Raw genomic sequence first — 20,427 nt, 5'->3', positions numbered from 1 at the left:
TTAAGCCTGAGAACACAAAAAATGATCACATACACACACCTTGCATATGCCAAAGTTTATTTTTTTTCCAAAACTTGTTTCATCAAATATGTGGATATGAGCAGTTTTTTAAAAAATGAACAATTTGCATATTAGCAAATTGTGAAGTTCCACAATTAAAATATCAACACAACCAGTCTTGTGCTTAGGCTTATTTTTTAAAAAATTCATAGAACATAAATCCTTAGATTTTTTTCCAGTTTGTGGCTAGTATATTTTCCACACATTCTGTATTCTTATAAAATGAAGGAACTCACAGAAAGGAACAGCTGTACAAGAATACATCTGAAAAAAGCAACCTAAATTATCATAGCTCCTTTTAAATAAATATCCAATAAAAGGCACAAACCTGTTATGGGGGAAAACATAACATACAAAACAAGACCTATTAAATAAATAAAGTGTGGGTTGAGGTGAGGGAAATCTGTTCCAGCACCTATTTTGTCATTGCTCCAAGATGAGATTCCAGCCAAACATTTGGTAAAGGATTAAGCTTAATCACCAGGATACACATCTGAGATATACTGAAAGATTTGACGTTACAATTCCTGTTGTAACTGTACCAGTTACTACAGTATCTTCCAATAAATGATCATGAGAATCTGCATGAAGTAGTGATGCAGCAATGTACAGATCAATGAAAGTCAGATACACCTTCAGAGTCATAGCAACAGGTTTTCTAGAGTCCTAGCTATCAGTAATGTATAAATGATAACATGTACAGTTTCCATTGCTCAAAAATATAATCTTTTCAATGGAAATAAATGACTGATACAGTGCCTTTAGATGTTATCCTTACAATACAAACTACCCCAAACAAAGTTTTCCTTTTTATGTACAAATTAAGCACCGATCCACAGTGCATATTATTCTAATTGTAACCCCCCCATCCCTGCCACACATCAAAATATCCAGCTGGGGATAGATACACCCTGTATTCAATCTTGTAGTCAGAAGTTTTGTTGTTGTTACATTTGTGTGTGTGGTTTTTGCTGTTGGTTTTGTTTGTTTTTTTTTTTTTAATTAAATGAAAGTCCAGTTGTTATTTTACCTACAAATATTCCATCACTATGTGCACAGAACAGATTTTTCTAGTACACATGTCCAAAATTCATTTAAAAAAAATCAGTAACTTCTTGGAGGCAAAGTCAAACTATATCTAGAGAACATTAGAAAACCCCAGTTATTTAGAGAGGTACATGTTCAAGTCCAAGAGGCCTCACACAATCCAACTTTCCAAAGTCCCACAGAAGTCATCCTATGGCATGTCCCACGATAGCCTGCCAGTAGCAGCCCCAAGTCCCAACAGTGAGGCTCAAGTGACCCACTAAAGTACAATAATGCAAAGTGTACAGCACAAATCAAACTCTTCCTCCTTGTTCAGACAAACATGGAGAGATCTTAGTTATCAGCTTCCTGAAGTATTCAGAACATGATTCTGATCCAATGAGTTGGAAGGAAAATCACATTTATATACATCTCTCTTCGCTCACCACAACTACTGTTCGCAGTTTCTGCAGGCTGGTACAGTCACCCTCAAGAATCACCTTGGTGTTCAAAGTGGTGTTTTGTTTTTTTTTTGTGGAGAAGAGCCAGGATGCTGTCAAGGCTTTTATAAGTCCTTGGCTTTCACTTCTCATGTGTTATTTAAACACATACTCTGCCATTTTGTGTTCCAATACATGCACAAGGAAGAGTTGGGCAAAACCCAGTCCTGTGCACTTGTGTGCAGAGAGAAGGTACAAAGAGATCTTTGCTTCACAAGGATCAAGCTGTAAGCTGTGTTTCAAAGCAACAAAAGAAGGTAGGTTATAAAGTTCTTAAAACATACTTTGTGGCTGTTTCTCCTTTTTTAATACTAAAAAGTTGGTATCAGACAGCTTTGCTACAAGAAAGCAGACCAAAAGAACCATTTAAAAGATCCAGAGCAAATCAGATGTAGTGCAAGCTATTATCCAGTACTAAATCCACTTCTGAGCCAGGTATATTCCAGATATTCAGAATGCTCTGCAATAAAGTTATAACAAATATATACTGCTTGCCAGGCATTTATTTGCATATTTTATTAAAATAATGTGTTATTACTTATACAACTCAGTGTAAGAAAGAGACCTAACAGCTTACAGTGCTAGGAACTGCCTGCTTGTAGCACTCTCACTTCTGCCATTAATGCCCAGACATTTATAACTACATGGACTGATCTAATTTGAACACAAGACTTTTGACTGCTGAATGAATCTATGGAATTCACTATTTCTTAAATAAACAGTCCTCTCAACACAACGACCCATTTGAAATGGCATCTATTCCCTCAGCATGTGGAGGGCAACTATAGGCACTGAAGAACTCATTGGCTTAAAAGTGTACAATTGTTCAACCCAATAAAGGTGGATTAAAGCTTGAAGCCCTTTGTAATACAAACTTGAACATTAAACTACCATATACTGGGTCCAAATTCTTTCAAAATCAATATACATCAAGGAACACTGAGTTTTAAATTTCTGCAAGGTTTCATTTTCCAGGAAACGAGCAGTTACAGATTTCAAGGGTTGGGGAGAGGAGTTCTATTTTGTTTCTTTTGTATTGATTCATTGGGCAAAATATTTACCATAGGGTTAGGAAATACTACTTTTGCACTCTTTGGACAGAATTAAACATTTGGAAAAACAGAAGGGTTGTTGTTCTCACTCTGAGGAATGTGCTTAATTTAGAAGTTCTCTACAGGAGAGTTTGACAAGATTTTCAGGCCTATCTGCACTTATGGTGAGAGTGAGAGATATTTCTGCAATTACAGACTCTCCCAAAAGATAATAAGACATACTATGCTGGAGGTCTATTGTAACAATAGAAAACTCAGCTTTAATATTAATCATTATTGGAAGTAATTTTACAGCAGAGCTTTTCATTGCATTTTGCCACAAAACTTCTGGAGGAAAGGTTGTTCCCACTTCTATCTACTTAATTATAACTACTGGGGTTTTTTTAATGCTATCACTCTTTATCAGACAGTGAGAAATGCAAGATAAGGCATTTTCATAGCCAATTTCAGTTCTGGAGGAAGATTCTTAAGTACAAAATATGTTCCAGAAGTCTGTACACATCCGACCCACTGTGAACAGAAATACTCCATAAATTAGTTGTTTTTAAAGATTTTCCTTTCAAAAAGAGTCCGGATTTCTTAATTTTTTACCTTGAAATTACTACAGAAGAAAAAGATTACTGCAGCATCAAAGAAACAACTATCTAAAAGTTTACATGTATTTACACATTTAAAAATAATTATTTTTATATGGTTTACAACTAGGTTCTTATTTCAAAAAAGAAGCACAAGCTATTCTCTACAGCTGGATAATTTCAAAATAGTTGCCAGTTCACGAGTGTCAGCACGATTGCAAGGTTTGAGTCTTTTGACCTAATGGACTTCAGAAAGGAGAGTTGGCTCTCTTGCCTCCACTGCAGTTATCACGAGGCTCTCAGAGTGCTCCTGTGTGCTGTGCTTGGGGCACTGACAGAGCCTGGCTCCCCAGGCTGCTCTTCCCTGAGCCCCTTGGGAGGTGCCACCGGCAGGGCAGGCACCTATGCAGGTGTAGCTGCTGGCACCTGTTGGAGCTGCTTGAGCTGTTCTGGAACACACTCATTTCCCCATCTCCATCACAGACCTGGAGCCTTGCAGCTGCTGGCTCTTTTTACTTAGCCCTGTAATACTGACATACCAATGGAGCAATTTATTATTTTTACTATGTCTGTGTAAAATGTGTCTTGTTGATTCACAGCATTTCAAACTCACATTATAAAGTTTGCAAATTACTATGAGTTATTCTAATGTGAAAAAGCTGTCTGATTTCACACAATGTTTGCCTTATGATAATGCAAGCATTGCTCTGAGTATTTATTAGAGCACATAAAAATTTTATTGCTCAATTTGATTTCGTGTTGTGTCTTGGTTACAGCAGCCACAGAATTTATGAATAAAATAAATAACTTTGACATTCTTAGTCAATTCCTAAGGTAATCCACTGATGAGTAAGGTTGTAGAGCAATCATGTAACCTTCTTGATTTTGAACATGGTAATCCAGCTTGCACCTTCTGAGTCAACCTCAATAAAAATAGTTTTCTGCTGAGCAGTTAGAAAAAAAAATCAGGAAACAAACATGACTTCACACTGCAGTGACTGTTATAAACAAGAATCTCTAAAGCATTGCAGTTCAAAATAATATTGTATTATACAGGGAATAAACAGTTGCCCTGTTCAGGAATACATCATGGAAAGATTGAAATTCAGTCTTTTCGTTTTTTTTACCAGTATTTGGTTGTTCTCACATCTTGTTGCTTTGGTGGTTCTACATAAACTGTATCTGTGAAACAAAGATTATGTATTAATGCCAGTTACATAACAAATGCTTTCCCAGTGTTTTAGAATAAAGAATCTATTTGGCTGCTTTGTTACTTTTTAAGACTATAGGCTTTGGCACTTTAAACAATCCCAAAGAATATTAAGACCTGTGTATTTGGATGACAAGAGTACAGTTTCTCCAGCTTGAATGATCTCTTGTCCATGCCTTTTTCCCTCCCACATCCCTGATCCTTGAAGAAGCTTCCAACACTGATCTGGTCAGCATGACTAAACCAAGTATCCAACTAATGTCATAGGGAGACTAAAACCTACATGCCTTCACCACTTCTGTTCACTTAATATTGAAACAGGGAGAAGTAAAAATTACATTTTTACTTTCTTCCTTGCTTCCTGCAATTCCATCATCTGAATTTGCCTCCTCACCAGCAAAAGCTGCTGCCCTCGACTGAGGAACCACTCACTTTCCCATGCAGAAATACACTGCAGCCTTTCATGAAGCATTTGGTTGTGTTTGCCAAGGCTGAAGTTTCAATGAAAACAAGATTAAAGAGCACTGTTCACCTGAGTTTCAGAAACAGGTGCAAAAGGGTTTGTTGGCCTTAGACCAGGCTGTGTGTACATCATTGACTGGGGTGCCATCAAAGGAGCAGCTCCAACCTGAGGAGGTACCTGTGAGAAAAACAAAAATCCCACAAAAACAAATATATAAAATTCAAACTACTTTCACAAGATACATCTTTCTGTATTTGAAGTATAGTAGAAAAGAAACATATAGACACAGACACAGAATAAAGTCAAAGCTTTTAAAAACCACTGCTATATCAACCTCAGAGTCATCTCTTTCAATGCAGTGTGACCAACATACCATATTTCACATACTACTGCCAATACATTTAATTTGCAGGATGGTTTGAACATCATAATTTACTACATGAAACCCACTGGTAGAGAAAACTCAGTTTTCAGGAGTACAAAATAAATCAAGCTTCTTACCATTCCATATACAGGCACTTGAGGTGTGGTCAATGGGTATGTGATAGGAGCAGGTACCTTTAAACAAGAAAATTTTAAATTTTAGAGAAACTCATGCATACTTAATAATAGATATACAGAACTTTGAAAACCACATATTTTTCAGTACTAAAAATAACCAATATAGTTACAAGAAATTGACTTACATATGCAGGATAGTGTACTCCATTCTGGCATAGCAAAAGGATAAGATAGAAAATTATTTAATAGGTATTCATGCTGGAAATTCTAACTAAGGGATGGATTCAAATCCAGTACCATAACACTTTTTAACTATGCTCATTTATTAAAACTATTAAAGTGTGAGAAAAAGAGCAAGGACAGTTATATAAGTTAATAAGCTTAGAAAGTTACCACTAGTAAAACTTAGAGCAAAATTAGAAATTTTACTACACCTAGCCAGATTTGAGTACATTGCTTGCACAAGCACATGTGTGAGAAGCTTTTAGAGGACATGGCATGCAAGGCTCCTTCTTCCTCCCGTTATTAGAGCAGGGCATAGAAAAAAAAAGCCAAGAAAGCCAGTGACCATTTGGCTTAAGAACTGAATAGCAACAGATGTTGAGTCAGGTTGATGGTGCCCACATACTAACATTTGATGTCAGCACATACCACAGTATGACAAAAGAAAAATGAAGAGCATTTTAAACCTTTTATAAGGTTATGTTCACAGGCATGGCAATGCATGTGATTCCTAAGGCCATGCTTCGTTAAGCTGTGCTAATTACACTGAGTCCCAGGTGCTGGATGAAACACTTGGCTATGGGATAGGATGCAGGGTACATGAATTGGAGGGTTAGCTCTGAGGGCCAGAGGCCAGCCAGGACACTGAGACCTTTGCAGTTCTGGGGAACACATTTTAAAGAGGCTCATAGCTGAGCTAGATCTTCACATCAGTAATTGTTGGGAGTTCCAGGAAAATGCATGACCAGATACCTGGCATAAAACAGTCAAATGCTTAGACCTGATGAACACATGAAATAAAAATGTAACTTGAAATTCACAGTGATCAACGGGTACTAAGGTACCCTCTATGTTCCAGAAATGCATTCTAACAACACACTGTAGAGCACCTAGAGGAGGTAAAGAGATGGTATGGTCTCAAAAACTCTCACATAAAAGTGCAGTACAACTGTACCCTCTCATCAAATTTTTTAGTCTCATTTTTGAGTTCAATACTAGATTTAATACTGCATTCAACTTCTTTAATTCTGAATGAGCACAGTCGTAAGACAAGGAAAAGAGGCATTAGAGGCAAAACTATGCTTACTGCAAAATTAAGTCAGACAGCAGTCCAAAATTCACAGCAAATGTGGTAATTATCCTAGTTGTCTACGTAACTGAGATGAACATCTACTTCCCTCTAAGAGCTATATTTTAGAAGTGATTCATATTTCTATGAATATATTATGAACACAACAGTTGAAAAATCTCTTTAAAATCATAGAAAAGTCAGTTGCCTACACATACCCCTCCTAGAAATGAGAAGTCTTCATTTAAAATAACTATAAAAGATAAACGTAACATTTTGTACTGTGTTAAAAATATGAAGTTGCTGTTGAGCATTATCAGAAGTCCAAAGTGCTGTTTGACCTCATTATTAAGGTGCCTTGCAAGGGTTGCAGCAGTGTTTCATGATAAAACTGAAAAAGGAGCAAAGACTGGAAGGAACAGCAGTTTTGCCTTTAAAACACATTCTCTGGATTCTTAAAGGTGAATTTTTGTGTGCACATTTGCATGTGAGGGGGAGTGGGAGCATCTCAAACATGCACATCAGGAATTTTCTGGACTGGGATAATTTGTTTCAATCCCAAAAGAATTTATGAACTGAGACAGTTAATCTGCCTTTCACTTGAGATGTAAGCCCTTAATGGACAAGTTTTTCAGTGAGGGGAAATAAAGCATGCTAAAATCTCTACCTCATTCAGTAAGGTCCTATGATCCTGTAAGCATTCCCTGCTACCCCCAGTCTTGTATCAAATGCTTGCTGTTCTTTATAAATTAACACAAGCAGAGAAGCAGCATTTGCTAGAATGAAGTGTGATTTCACAGTACGGAAATTACCATGTGTGGAATAGTGGGTAAGGGAGTCGGGGTCCACGTGGTTGATGTGCTTGTTTTTGCTTGCCAGTTTGTTCCGCCAGTAAGTTTTTTCTCTGTAGGCTGAGACCACTGCATATCTGATCTAAAATGAAGCAATCGTGTTAGTTTTCATGGAGAGGCAACAGCTAGAGTAAAACAACATAACAGGAAACCCAAACATCCCTTAATGCATGCACACAGCTGAAATTCAGAATTTCAGTAATTACTTCTGTATCTCTTCTCCAGTAAGTGTGAAGTCTGGGACTTCTGTTTGTATCAGAAGTGAACTATCAGTACTGCCCTGTGCATATAATGATTAACTGGAGTTTGATGTAACTTTTAGTGTTTCATAAAAATACAGCAATTGCAAAACTAATTAAAGTGACTTGCTTTACAAGTTAAGGTTGGCTGCGTTATGGTGACTGACACTGTTCCAATGCACTTCTCAGTTATTTTGGATTGCTTCACGAGATGAGATCCTGGTCATGTTAGTGCCAGAGACTTGCAAATAGTCACGTGAGAATATTCTAAGCACATACATGCACTTACTTTTTGGATGGAGTTCCTCCAAAGCCAAGATCTGTGGGGGGAAAAGAAGCCGACAAAATCCTTAAGCATTTTAATTTAGGCGGGAAAAAAAGCTTATTTTGCATTTAGTAAAAAATGGGAAAGTAAATTTTAAAAGCTTCACACTTACTTCCTACTAGATTTGCAAGTGAAGAATCAAGATCATTTGCTAAAATTTTTCCACTTTGCTGGCTGGCTACAGTGGCTCTTTGACTTTGTGGTGGTACTGTGGGTTGCAATACATCATCTAGAAAGTTAAAACCTAAACAAAGAAAATAAAAGCAACTGTTAACAAAATGGTTACATTACATTTAATAAATGACATCTATAGGCCAGGGAGGTATTTTCTTTATAGAGCACTAATTTGAGTATTTATATGTGAAGGTTCAACATGATGGAAGTATTTAAGACTTTGACAGAAGCAGAGTTTAACTTCTTATTTTTCATGGAATACTATATTGTATGTACTAATCTAAAAGAATATTTAACTGCATTTTACAATACTTGGCTATACAGAAGAGAAAGACTAACTCAGGTATTCTTCAAAAAATACACACAACCAGTTCTGTACTTCTGCAAGAGCTGTGCCTCTGAATGGAATCAGAGGGAATCATCACCATGTATCAAGAGCAAGCACAGAAGACAAATGAACACGAGCTTACCCATTAGGAGAATCCAGTGGGCCACATTCAAAGAGTGTTCCCCCAGAGAGAGAGGAAATAGTTATTACACAGAGAATGAAATCAGTCAAAGCTAATTTTAAAGTAAATGACTAACAACTGAAGTGATTTCCTCTTATCAGACCATAATCATCTTGCAAATATATTAAGTTATTAAATTTCCAACTGCAATAGTAATTATGCTAAATTGTTAAGCAGTTTTTGCCTGTAGGGTATAAATTAGTTTTAAGGCAGGTTTTACCACTTGCAGTCCTGTACTCTGGTGCTGTAGATTTCCCCCCAAAAACAGCATCAAAGTCCACATTAATTGTTGAAGAGGTGGTACTCGGAGAAGCTGAAGGAAGAGGAAAACCTGAAAAAAAAGTTGAGCAATGAAATACACCCATGAAGTAGTATCACTCATTCTAGTGAAACCAGAAAGTTTTAAAAAACAAAAAGAAAAAAAATCGAATTACCATCAACAGTCACAGGATGATACACAGAAGCATATGTTGGTTTATGACCACTAAAGTCATCTTTGCAAAAAGAGAGAAGAAAATAAGATCAGTTTTAAAGAGAAAAAGGAAGAGGGAACCCAACAATTAAGTCTGCAGTTAAAAATTAGGAAATTTTACTAATATAAAAAGGGATTTTAAAATTATTTTACAGATTTGAAAAGCCAAGTAACTCCTGCATTCCCCATTACAAAAGACAAAGGAGGCTGCAGTTTGAAAGAAATCAGCTGCACGACTTAGTATGTCTAGACTGGGCGAGCAGAAGAAAATAATAGTTTATTTCAACTACAGAAATAAACGTTTAAGGAAACCTATAATTTACTACACCTGGAATTGCTGCACCATTTTCACTTGTAAATAAAAAGTGAAGATTGGCCCATATCACAAAAAGATTACGTGGCCCACATTATCAGCATTATCACCTCCAGTTGCAAATAAATTACATGGGGTTTTGGTTTTTTTACCACTAAAGAGTTCCACTGTTTGTTTGGAGGAAAAAGAAGAATTGATGAAAGGGGTGGCAGATTTTACAGCTTCTTCAACTGGCTTCATGTCAAAGATGTCCAGATGAGGTGGAGAACCAACACAACCATTTGAAGACGAGAAAGGACCTTTCAGATGCAGAAGTGGAGGAAAGAATACAGAGTACAAATAATGGAAAAGAAAAACAGACTGAAATGATTGAATATGAATCTCTAGACAAAGTTAAATTGTAAACATTCTACCTAATGATCAGTCAAGGTTAGATACCAATTTTAAATAGATATTATCTAAATACAAAATTTAGATACAAATTTTTAGTTTCAGATGAAAATCCTAACAGCTCTCTGTTAAGGGAAAATAATTCTAGCATTGACATAAGGTGGGAGGGGGAGAATGACAGAACATACACCAAAGAAGTTAGATACTACATTTTTTGCTTCAATAATCTACCTTTTAAATAGCATATAAGAGTATAAATTCCACCTATTAAAACACTAACATTTACCACAGTGTTATCACTGCCTTCTTTTGGCATTTAAGCCATTTCTCTGACATCTAACCTGACTATTCTTTGGAAGGATGGGTGAAGAAACTGGGGTCCTCAGCTTTTTTACAAGAACTCTGAAAGTACCAACACCTTTTAAATGAGAAGTGTATTAAATATTACTTAATTAAATGGAAATACTAGTCCAAGATCTTCTCAGTTACACCTGCTTAGGTTTTATTTCCCAGTGTTTTTCAACTTAGATCTTGAGTTATATTTCTTCTCCCTGCCCCCTTTATTGAACAGTTCTGCTCCTTTGTTCCATCAACACTAATGCTGTGTTTTCAAGGAAACCGGTCAGAATTTTCAGATTATTTGCTTCATATTTTGTTATGAATGTTGGGACGCAAAACAGTTAAGGTTTACAATGCAGATTCAATTAAGTATGAACCCTGCATTCTAAGAATTCCCTTATCACTCAGACATTCAAATCAGGGTATGAGCTCACCTCCCCAAGCATTGCTTGCTGATGTTGATATAGCTGGAGTACTTTGCACAGTTGGAACAAATGCAGGCTGAAGATCAAAAAGATCACTAGAAAGGTTGGGCATGCTGAATAAGAAATGAGAGAGAGAGAAAAAAATATAAAGATACGTAACAGGCATTGTATTCTTACTTTGGTACAAGTGTTCATAAATCTCATTTTCTCTTATTTGCTAGCAGCCCATCAACAACAGTGATACAACAAACTGGTAATTAAGCACCTTCTGAAAAAATTCCTGTGGGCACACTAAGAAAACATCAGCAAAAGGTACCTGAGGGGTAACTAGGATCACAGTTTTGCAGTTGATTGTGGAGCTACAGATCAGTGCAGTAATTTCTGTTTGTTTTAGAAAGCAAGATATCTCTCACCTATTTGTTGTAGGTGCTGGTGCAGCAAAGAGGTCAACAGCTACAGTGGTATTCACACTTTTTCCTGATAAAGTGCTTGGGGATGCTGATGTGGAAGTGGAATTTGATACTACAGAGATTTCTCTTAATCGCTGCTCCTGAAAGGTAAGAGAGACAGTTGGCATTTTAGTCTTGGAGACCTTTTCAAATAAGAAAATTTTAATTATGGTCTTAATAAATAAAGCACTTTTTCTTCTGTAAAGACCTAAAACCAGAAAAATAACTGAAATTAGAGATAAGAGTATTTGTTTTAACAAAGCATGTAAGAATCAAGGTGACACTTGGTGTTTTAAATAATTACTTTTTAATCCATATCTGCCTAGAAGTAAATCACTTCTAGTCAAGCTACATATTCCAGGCTCCCTCCACAGTCACTCAGAGAAACAGCTCAATGGACCTTTGTTCAGGAAGACTCATCTCCCTCCTTTATGAGTCACTCCATAGTTCAATTCAGACGTTCAGAAATCAGTATGACAACATGCAATCCAATAATTATTTTACCCAATACTATTTTATCCAGTTACAAAAAAAAATTTGAATACAAAACTTGATAAAAGCCTGCAGTCTAACTTGTTCCTCCTCCAATGCCTGCTGCTTTTCTTTCTCATCCATCCGGCTGAATGACATTCCTGTATTGGCAAGTGTGGAAACAGCACTGGATAGAGCACTGGCTCTAAAAAGAGCAATAATTAAAAAAATTAATGGTCAGGTATACATCACTAACAGTTTTACCATCAAGTGCCTTATCTAGTCAGGTGTCATCATCCTTCCCAGTCACTTCTTCCCTTACTCTCTGGTACATAAGAGCAGACACCCCAAAAACAGTTTGGTGGCAGAGGCACGAGTGCACAGAGTGACTCCCTTGAGTTCCAGCAGGCAGGAACTGGAAAATGTGGAACATAGCAGTTGTCTTTCTTCTTTAAAGTTATCTAGACTAGACTGGAATGTTATTCAAATGTCAGAGGCACAGAAAGCTTGCTTGTACACTATGTAACAGCAAAGAAAGCACAGCATTATACATATGAACAGAATATTGTGGCAGTGAATCCTTAGATTCCTGAAAAAAACAATGTGAGGAGAAAGTCAGCAAATTGGGAACATAGCTCAGCCTGATACATTTATCAATATTTACCAAGTTTCTGTGGGAGAATGTCTATGCCAAAACAGATCTTTCATTATTTAGTTAGAAATATTTTCATACATACTGATACTATACTTGACAGAAAGAATAACAATTTCTTTCAGTACAACACACCTAAGCTAATTTGGCTATTCTGAGGAGGGGCTGAAGAACTTCTATGTGAAGGTTAAGATAAATTCATGGTCCGAGAGGTAGGCCATGAATATATAAATAATAACAATTCAGATAAATATCAGCCTATATTGTGTAAGAAGAGTATCAAAATCCAAACACCTTATAAATGTTACAAGTCATAGGACTTTAAAAAAGTAGAAGATAAAATGAATAATACACAAAGTCTTAGCTCAGTGGTTTATTACAGCATAATCAGAAGTCTGTCTGATACACAGGCAGACATACCTACATTTCAAATGTGGCTAAGCTATCAGACCATTACTCACTAGATGTTTCATTTCTATTTCTAGGAAGACACATTCAGAAGTGAATAAAAATAAAGAATAGCACATGACTGAATCCTGAAAATAGTTAGAATGACAATGGCAAATCTTAAGTATGGGCACTGCTGTAATTCATTGGGTGCTCACCTGCTGGCAGCAGAGACTTCCTTTGTTTTCTTTCCCTCCACAGAAGCCAGATGCTGTTCCAGTGCCTCAAGCAAGCTGCTGGGTGCCTAAAATTAAAAGCATTTATAAAACACTGCTTTTATCAACACATCATTGTTTAGTACACAGATTGGTTTTCTCACCAACTAAAAACAAACAAAATCTCACACATCAGAAATGGTGCCTTTGGGTTTTGCTGCCATCCTACACACCCAAATTTATCTACTCAGTGGTGGTTCCTTAAAAGGAGTGGGACCACAGAGGCAGGAGGGAATGATTCCCTAGAATGGCTCTGCTTCTGTGCATGCAAGTCAGATTCTTGGTTTTGGCAGCAGTATTTGCTATGTTAGGATTAACTGAATAACCAAAGCTGATGAAGCACTACTTCCATAAACTCACAGAAGTCCCCAGACAAGGACCTGGCATTTTTTATATACTTTCCCAAGTAACAACAAAAACCCACTCACTCTCCACTCAAATATTTACAGTCAAAGGCTTGCAGTAGAAACACCTGCAAGGTTTGACAAAACAGGGAATCAGATCCAATCTGATCCCAAGGACACTACTGCAGACTGCAGCATGTACCTGTACAATAAACCAACTCAATTATCCTAAGTGAAATAAATCCTACTGCAGATTTAGATGAAGGGAATGTACCTCTAAAATGTAAATCTATTTACCAGCTCAGTCCTCCTCACTTGGCAGGGTTTCAGAGACATTAAGCCTCTCTTACCACTTGCCAACTTTCAGGAGGTAGAACAGATATAACAGGCATTGTTTGGAGGAAAAATAAACTTGCCCTTGCTAGCCCTTCTGTACCAAAAGCTAGAACAAGGCATTTCCTGGAAAGAGGAAAATATTATTCACACAAGCCTTTGGCAAGCAAGCTCCCCTTTGAAATACTGAGCACAATTCTACCTTCCCACTTTCATTGAAGGCAAATTTAAGCTACATAAATTAAGAGATTAAAAAAAAAAAAAAAAGGCAATCAGAATAATTCTATAAAACTGCTTGTCTTAAAATGAAGACCTGAGCTTATATTTCTTAAGTAGAGCAAGGTAAGCTAAGACAGTGTAGTTACCTCACCACAGGTCATGAATAAATTCAGCGTTCGACACAGACAGCTAAATCCCAAGGGGGACATTTTGAAATAACCTTTTGGAAAGGTATCAGGGACAAAAAAACCCAAACCAGACAAAAAAAAAACCAAAAAACCAACAAGCAAAAAACCAAAACAAACAAAAAAACCCCAATCAAATCAAACCTCCTCATACTTTTACCTTTCAGGTGGCACAATAGCTTGCAAAAGGCATTGCATGGCACAGCAACTTAGATAATCTTACTAACAGGAGACTATGCACTAATTCCAGAAAGCTTTTCCTCATATTTTTTTCCTCCCAAATCCACTCACTCTTATTTGTATGGAAATGCATATTCTGTACTTACTTTTTTTAAAACCCTCTGAACAACCCCCTCCACCACAAAAACTAAACCAAACAACCCAGTAACTTCCTCTGAACTTTCTGACTACTGCAAATATCCAACAAAACATCAGACTTGGAGTGAACAGCGTAGTTTTATGTCAGAAATTATACCTGGGCTAATCCAACCACTGATTTTAGAAAGGCTGTATTTCATGATTCACCTCCATCCCCCACCCCCCAAAACACATGACAGACTAACATCCATACAGAGGGAAATAACCCCATAACATTCATGAAATACAAGAACAACTATTAACAGAAAGCAACATCACTGTGAAACAGGGCACCTACAAAGGAAAGTATTTTCTTCACAGAAACAGGTAAAAGTGGCAGTATTAAGAAACTGCAGCAAATTCTTTTGAAGTGGCACTAAATGGATGTACAATTATTCAACTCATATTAAATGCCATGAAATTTTCTGCCCAAGTGGAATGTTTAACAGTGGCACTGAAATTGCCAAAATGCACAGGATGCTGAGGTCTACCGCCAGCTCAGAATTGCTTTTCTCATATAAGTGCACTTGCAACAAAACAGCGGAGCTATTAGAAATAAAATGTCGTGGGCACAGTAGATATTAAGTATTTTCTCACTGAAAGTTTCAGATAAAAAAAGCAGCAAAATGAAGTTAAATGCCCCTATTCCCAGTAAATAATAAAACCCCACTTGCTTTCAAGAGCCTTTTAATGACCCAATTAAGTGGACAAGTGCACACTAACCCAGTGGGGTATAAATAACTTCAGACTTCAGTATAATGTGATTAGCATAATACAGCCCAGCTGAATACTGCAGCACTAATCAAAAGACAAAGCATGACGCTAAGATCAAACACCAACAGAAAACTTCAAACTACTGTTTTCAATCATTACCTGCTCTTACCTTGATGGTTTCAGTCATATTTCTTTTATACCACATAGGCAAGTTCTTAAAGTGATTAATATTAAATGCTAGGAGCAAGCATTAGAGATTTGTGCTTTGAAGCACGCATGATTTCAGATGGAAATCATACTGTAGGCAGTAACGAACACCACTGACAATGGAAGTTTGTGGCTTAGGTTTGATTTCCATATTAAAAAGACACTGATTAAGGTTAGGCAAATCTTCACACTAGATATATTTTTCATGATTAGCCCATGAAATTTAAATTCAAGAAGGTAGTGTAGGATTAGATGTGACTGTTCAAACATTACACATTAGATTGTCAGTCTGTCACTGACTGCACTCCAACAGCTCCAGTACTCAAGCTCTAAGGCACTGCAGTTTGTGCCCAAGTCTCCTCAGGCTGTTTATTGCACCCTGCAGGTTACTCTGTGCTACAGAAATAATGACAACACTCTGCTCTGTTGGGGTGGCCCTAGGTGAGAAATAAAACATCCCTATAAAATGAAGGGACTCACAAAGAATAACCTTCTTGACCTCTGTGGACTATCAGTGTTTCCCGTTCACCGGGTCAAAAAGCATTTTCTCACCTCCCTTCTGCCCCTCAGTTTATCCTCACTAGAAGGTGTTTCCCTGCATTCCACCTTTCAGACTGAGTTATCCAGCACACAACCTACACTGTACATGTCCCTCATACTACTGAGTAAAATCAAAGCCAGCATTAAGAGCTGATATAGAAACATCAAATTTATTCTTCAGACTTAAGGGGACAGACAAAAATTTCAACTGAACCAGCTCACTGTCATCTTTAAGTGTGTTGGAAGGCATTAGGTTAGAGTGAAGTAGAAGGCTTTCCTCTAGGTATGGCAAGATACTTCTACTTACTTACCAAGGAATCCTCTGTGATAAAAATCAGAAGTTCTTGAAAAATATTATTTTCTGTGGGTTTTATTGCTTTAAACAATCAAAAAAATCTCATTAAGAACTGCAAAGTGTAAGCATTTAATCCATGTGAGAAGCTGCTACACATATTTCCCACATATAAATACATGAAAGGGAATACAGTCTCAAGAAGAAAGATGACTATGCTACATACCAACCTTTAAAAACACAATTAACAAAATAATTTGGTCAATCAATATGCAATATACACTGACCTGAGTAAGATCTGGAATGTCACCCTGATCAATTCCAACTTGCTGGGTTTACAAAAAAAGAAGGAAAAAATGTACATTACTACATGCAGTGCCAATGAAAATAAAAACCATCAGTGTCTGAATGTTACACAGAAGCTAGCATATTAAAAAGGGATATTCATCATTTTCTGAGCTGCTACAAGTTTCACTAGGAACACACCTTAGAAATCAAAAAATGCATTAAAGTGCATTTCAAGGCAAACTCAGCTTTTCATCCAGCCTAACTTTCATGCAGAAAAGTCTGCTAGAAGCATTAGAAACAGCCACATTGCTTACTGGAACTAGTTATCAATTTTTAACTACTTACAGTAAAGGAGAGCCCTATAAAAAGCTTTAAATAGACTGTAATAATCAGTTTATACATTCTGGAGCATTTCTAAAATTTATAATAATACTTCAGAAAGTTTACTATGTGGCCTGACTAATAAAAAGGATACCAAAGAATCCCACACCATGTTAACAAGCATATACAATCTTTAAAACACCTAATCTCTAGAACTTGTATAGTGAAGTTAAGGAAACAATCTGTTTAAAGGTGTTTCTATGAATATTGATACTGTACCAATACAGAGAGCTAAATTATATCCTTTCCATGCACATAGATTTATTTACCTCTGCTACTTTGAGGAACTCTGACAATTTGGTCATTCTGGCTAGAAATTTTTTGTAAATATCCAAGCCTTCTTTGCACTGGTTCTTCTTCATATCAAAATATCTTTCTGAGGATGCAAATAAAACTCTTGTCAGATAATACCCTCCCCAGCAAAAAGCTGACACAGTACTACAGAAGTTAATTGACACAAGCTTCAGTAAGAGGACAGCAGTAACTCAAAGCTATTCAGATATTCAAGCTTATATAGGAATACCTGAAACCTTTTATAAGTCAGTCAATACAAAACCACTGATTTTTCTGTTTCAGTGTGTTAGACTATAAAGCAAAAATGTATTAAACATGGATGTGAATCAGTGCAAATCATTAAATTAGGTATTATGGTGAATATTTTCAAAAAGTCAGATTTTTTTCAAAAAGCTGGCAATGAGACAAATTATTTTATCATTTGAAGATATTCCTGGAATTTATTTACCTTTTTAGACCCTGTATCAATACATTTTGATACTGAAGTGGCTATGCATACTGAACTGACCTACCAAAAGGAGCATCAACCACATCTTTCACTTTTTATGGTTTTGCCCTATATACTTACAAATATGGCACTGAGTAAAAATTAATGGATTAACAGAACAAACTGATGGCTTCATTCATAAATTTGCTTAAACAGTAATGAAAAGGCTTTGCTAAGAGCTTATCACCCTTTCAAAAAAAACCCCTACATTTCATCTCATCAGCTCAGTCAGATTCAGGTACCAGTCAAAGGTGACCAGTCAAGTTTTAAAGAAAGAATAGGAAAACAGAATTCAGCCATACTGTGAGTATATTAAATACTCAAAACACCACACATCTCACCAAACCTTTACAGTCCAATTGCAAAGGTTATCCATTGCCTTTCATGGTATTTTTGTTTCAGTCTCACCAATCACCCTCTCATTTCACTTTCTGTTTCAACGTGTATTCTTCCAGGTAGAAGTGGATGTGTAAGCCTATGCTCCTGGTCACTAAAACTAAGACAGGCTTCATTTAACAGCAACAGAGCAGAGAAAATTTATTAAGAAACTGAAGTCATAAATTGTCTATGTTCTTTAGTTTTCTCAATATCTTCACATAAAAAAGCTAAAAAAATTCTCACATACCTAAAAGATTAATAATCCCCTCATTGTATGCTGCAAAAAGTCTAATGGAATCTTTAAAGAGGAGCATAAAGGCAGCATTTATAACACCATTTGTTAGTTCATTTGGATTTGCCTGTGTAGAAAGCAATGAGAAAGTAAATTAGTATTTAACAAAATAATGAAACTCACTTCAAAGTGAAAGAATGTTACTTAAGTTACTTAACACTGAGCTTAAATTACTTACATCAAAATCAAGGAGTGCATCAAGCTGGTTCTGTATGATTGGAAGGGTTTTCAGAAGCTTTTCAGGATTCATAGTTCTCATCACTCCATCTATCCTACAGAGTAAAAGACACATTTACAAGATACAGAGATGTCAGCACATAATGTAATGTTTCACCAATTGCTTCCAAGGGCCAAAAGATCACCACTCTATGACAAGCTCAGGAACAACTGTGTTCCTCCTTGTCCCACCCCCTGCAACAGGAAGGGTCAAACACAAGTAGCAGAGTAGTCTTACCCTCTTTTCATTTTGGTGAAGTCAACTGCTACAAGTCTATATGAAAGTGCTTTTTCATTCAAGTATCTGCTGTATCGCCTAATGAAGGTAGACATATCATAGCCTAAAAGTTAAGCATTTGTAAGTTAGACATTTTGAAGGGGTACAGTTTCTCAGTTCTTTTCAGGAACTGCTCTCCTACTAGCCTATTTTACATCAGCTTGCATAAGAAGAACTTCCTAGGCACTTTCCAGAATCTTGAGAGGTGACGTTAGAGTCTTCCCAAGTGGCTAAGATCAGGAAAGCCTTTGGTGCAATTATGAGACTAAACACCTAAACACATTAAAATATTAGACAAGAACTGACTGAACATAAAAGATTAGGCAAGCATCAAGCAGTTCTTGTTAAGATGTTCTTGAAATCAGAATAAAAATGTATTTCTACCAAAACGCTGAAGAGTTTGGTAACTTATCTGCCATCTCCCAAAACCCAAATAAAAACCTAAAAATGTTTTCTACCACTAGCAAGTAATTAAAAGATTTATCAGAGATTTGAAGAAGTTCTCCCTATTTATACAGCACATCTTAGTTATGATTCCATGCACCTTAACAGTAAATATTTACTCTTGAGCCTTTAAAAATCAACAACAAAAATTATTATCGTGCTGATAATTCATCAGGTTTATTCTAATGAGCATCAAGAGCTCACTTTGTAAAATTTACAGCTGTGTGTGCAATGCTACATACATTACAGACAGATTTCTAGTACTCACTTAGGTAACTCAATCTCACTTTACCTGTGTCTGCATTCTTGGCTGGACGTTCTTTGGTGTCTCACCCAATAAAAATCAAAACCCACTTCCATTTAAATGCCATTTAGCTCCTAGTGTGCACCAGTGCATGCACCACCACAGAGATCACAGAGAAAAAAGGAGTAGAGTTATCTCCCTCAGTGAAAGACACTTACCCTGCATGGCACTTTTGTCCAGGTAGTTATTTAGGTTGAACAAAGTGTTCCGGGATGCAAGATACTGGATAAAGCGCTGTTGGTGAAGAAAAAATGGAGAATGTGATTGCTGTGAGAGTCAAAATATAGAAGCATTTTACAAGCAAACTACACAACTTGTAACTGTTTCTAGTAACCTTTATCTATAATGGAAATTAGTTAAAAGGGAAAAAATTAGAGGAAGACCTGAAAATATTCATTAGCAAAGCCTCTGATGTCCAAAACTCAATTTGGCAAAAATAAAAAACTTAAACTAAATAAAGAGACATCACTGCTCATGAATAAAATACAAATAATTCTAGAGGAAGCTGCCTAGTTAACTTTCTACTTTAGAACAGACAAGCTGGAAAACACCAAAAAAAATACTACTTGCATAATCCAGGCTCCTGAAGTTTGACTAGCTGAGCTGCTGTAGTGTGAAGAGCACACTATGTTTTACAGGTCACTTCAACCAAGTTCACAGAGCTTTGCAGAGAGGAGGAACACCAAGCTGCTTTCACAGCAGTTTAATGGCTGGAAAGCACTTTGAAGAATTGTCACTTCAGTGTTACCAGTGGGGAACAATCATTTCTTAGGTCAATGACCACACACAGGTTCAGGACTGTCACCTGACCAAAGTTTAGCTTTTAACACAAGGCTTGTGCAAGAGAGGCTACATTTCTAACTCCATGTTATTGACAAGGAAGCTTTTAATAAATTGTGATGAAATAATTTAAGTGAATTAAATGC

General features: G+C 36.6%; 1 protein-coding gene across 3 annotated transcripts in view; it reads right to left on the bottom strand.

The window, feature by feature from the left end:
- Positions 1–40: 40 nt before the first annotated feature.
- Positions 41–20,427, bottom strand: part of LOC121363024 (phosphatidylinositol-binding clathrin assembly protein-like) — a 28,998-nt gene continuing 8,611 nt past the window's right edge. Inside the window, exons 3-22 of one of the 3 annotated variants that reach the window (XM_041485028.1) lie at positions 19,660–19,735; positions 18,715–18,817; positions 18,439–18,532; positions 18,216–18,327; positions 17,079–17,185; positions 16,428–16,469; positions 12,893–12,978; positions 11,719–11,840; positions 11,129–11,267; positions 10,725–10,828; positions 9,714–9,860; positions 9,211–9,270; positions 8,997–9,107; positions 8,206–8,322; positions 8,058–8,088; positions 7,491–7,611; positions 5,388–5,444; positions 4,956–5,063; positions 4,341–4,395; positions 41–2,046 (exon numbers count right to left, since the gene is read on the bottom strand). In XM_041485028.1, the coding sequence (XP_041340962.1) occupies positions 4,381–4,395; positions 4,956–5,063; positions 5,388–5,444; positions 7,491–7,611; positions 8,058–8,088; positions 8,206–8,322; positions 8,997–9,107; positions 9,211–9,270; positions 9,714–9,860; positions 10,725–10,828; positions 11,129–11,267; positions 11,719–11,840; positions 12,893–12,978; positions 16,428–16,469; positions 17,079–17,185; positions 18,216–18,327; positions 18,439–18,532; positions 18,715–18,817; positions 19,660–19,735 (1,752 nt within the window). In that variant the 3' untranslated portion in view covers positions 41–2,046; positions 4,341–4,380. Of the gene's footprint in view, positions 4,396–4,955; positions 5,064–5,387; positions 5,445–7,490; positions 7,612–8,057; positions 8,089–8,205; positions 8,323–8,996; positions 9,108–9,210; positions 9,271–9,713; positions 9,861–10,724; positions 10,829–11,128; positions 11,268–11,718; positions 11,841–12,892; positions 12,979–16,427; positions 16,470–17,078; positions 17,186–18,215; positions 18,328–18,438; positions 18,533–18,714; positions 18,818–19,659; positions 19,736–20,427 lie in introns of all 3 variants that reach the window. The other 2 variants (XM_041485027.1, XM_041485029.1) reach the window with 2 other exon arrangements.

This window comes from Pyrgilauda ruficollis, unplaced genomic scaffold (genome assembly GCF_017590135.1).
Source record: "Pyrgilauda ruficollis isolate IOZ18807 unplaced genomic scaffold, ASM1759013v1 scaffold7, whole genome shotgun sequence".
NCBI lineage: Eukaryota > Metazoa > Chordata > Aves > Passeriformes > Passeridae > Pyrgilauda > Pyrgilauda ruficollis.
The sequence above is the reverse complement of the archived record's forward strand: the minus strand, read 5'-3'. Positions and strand labels throughout refer to the sequence as shown.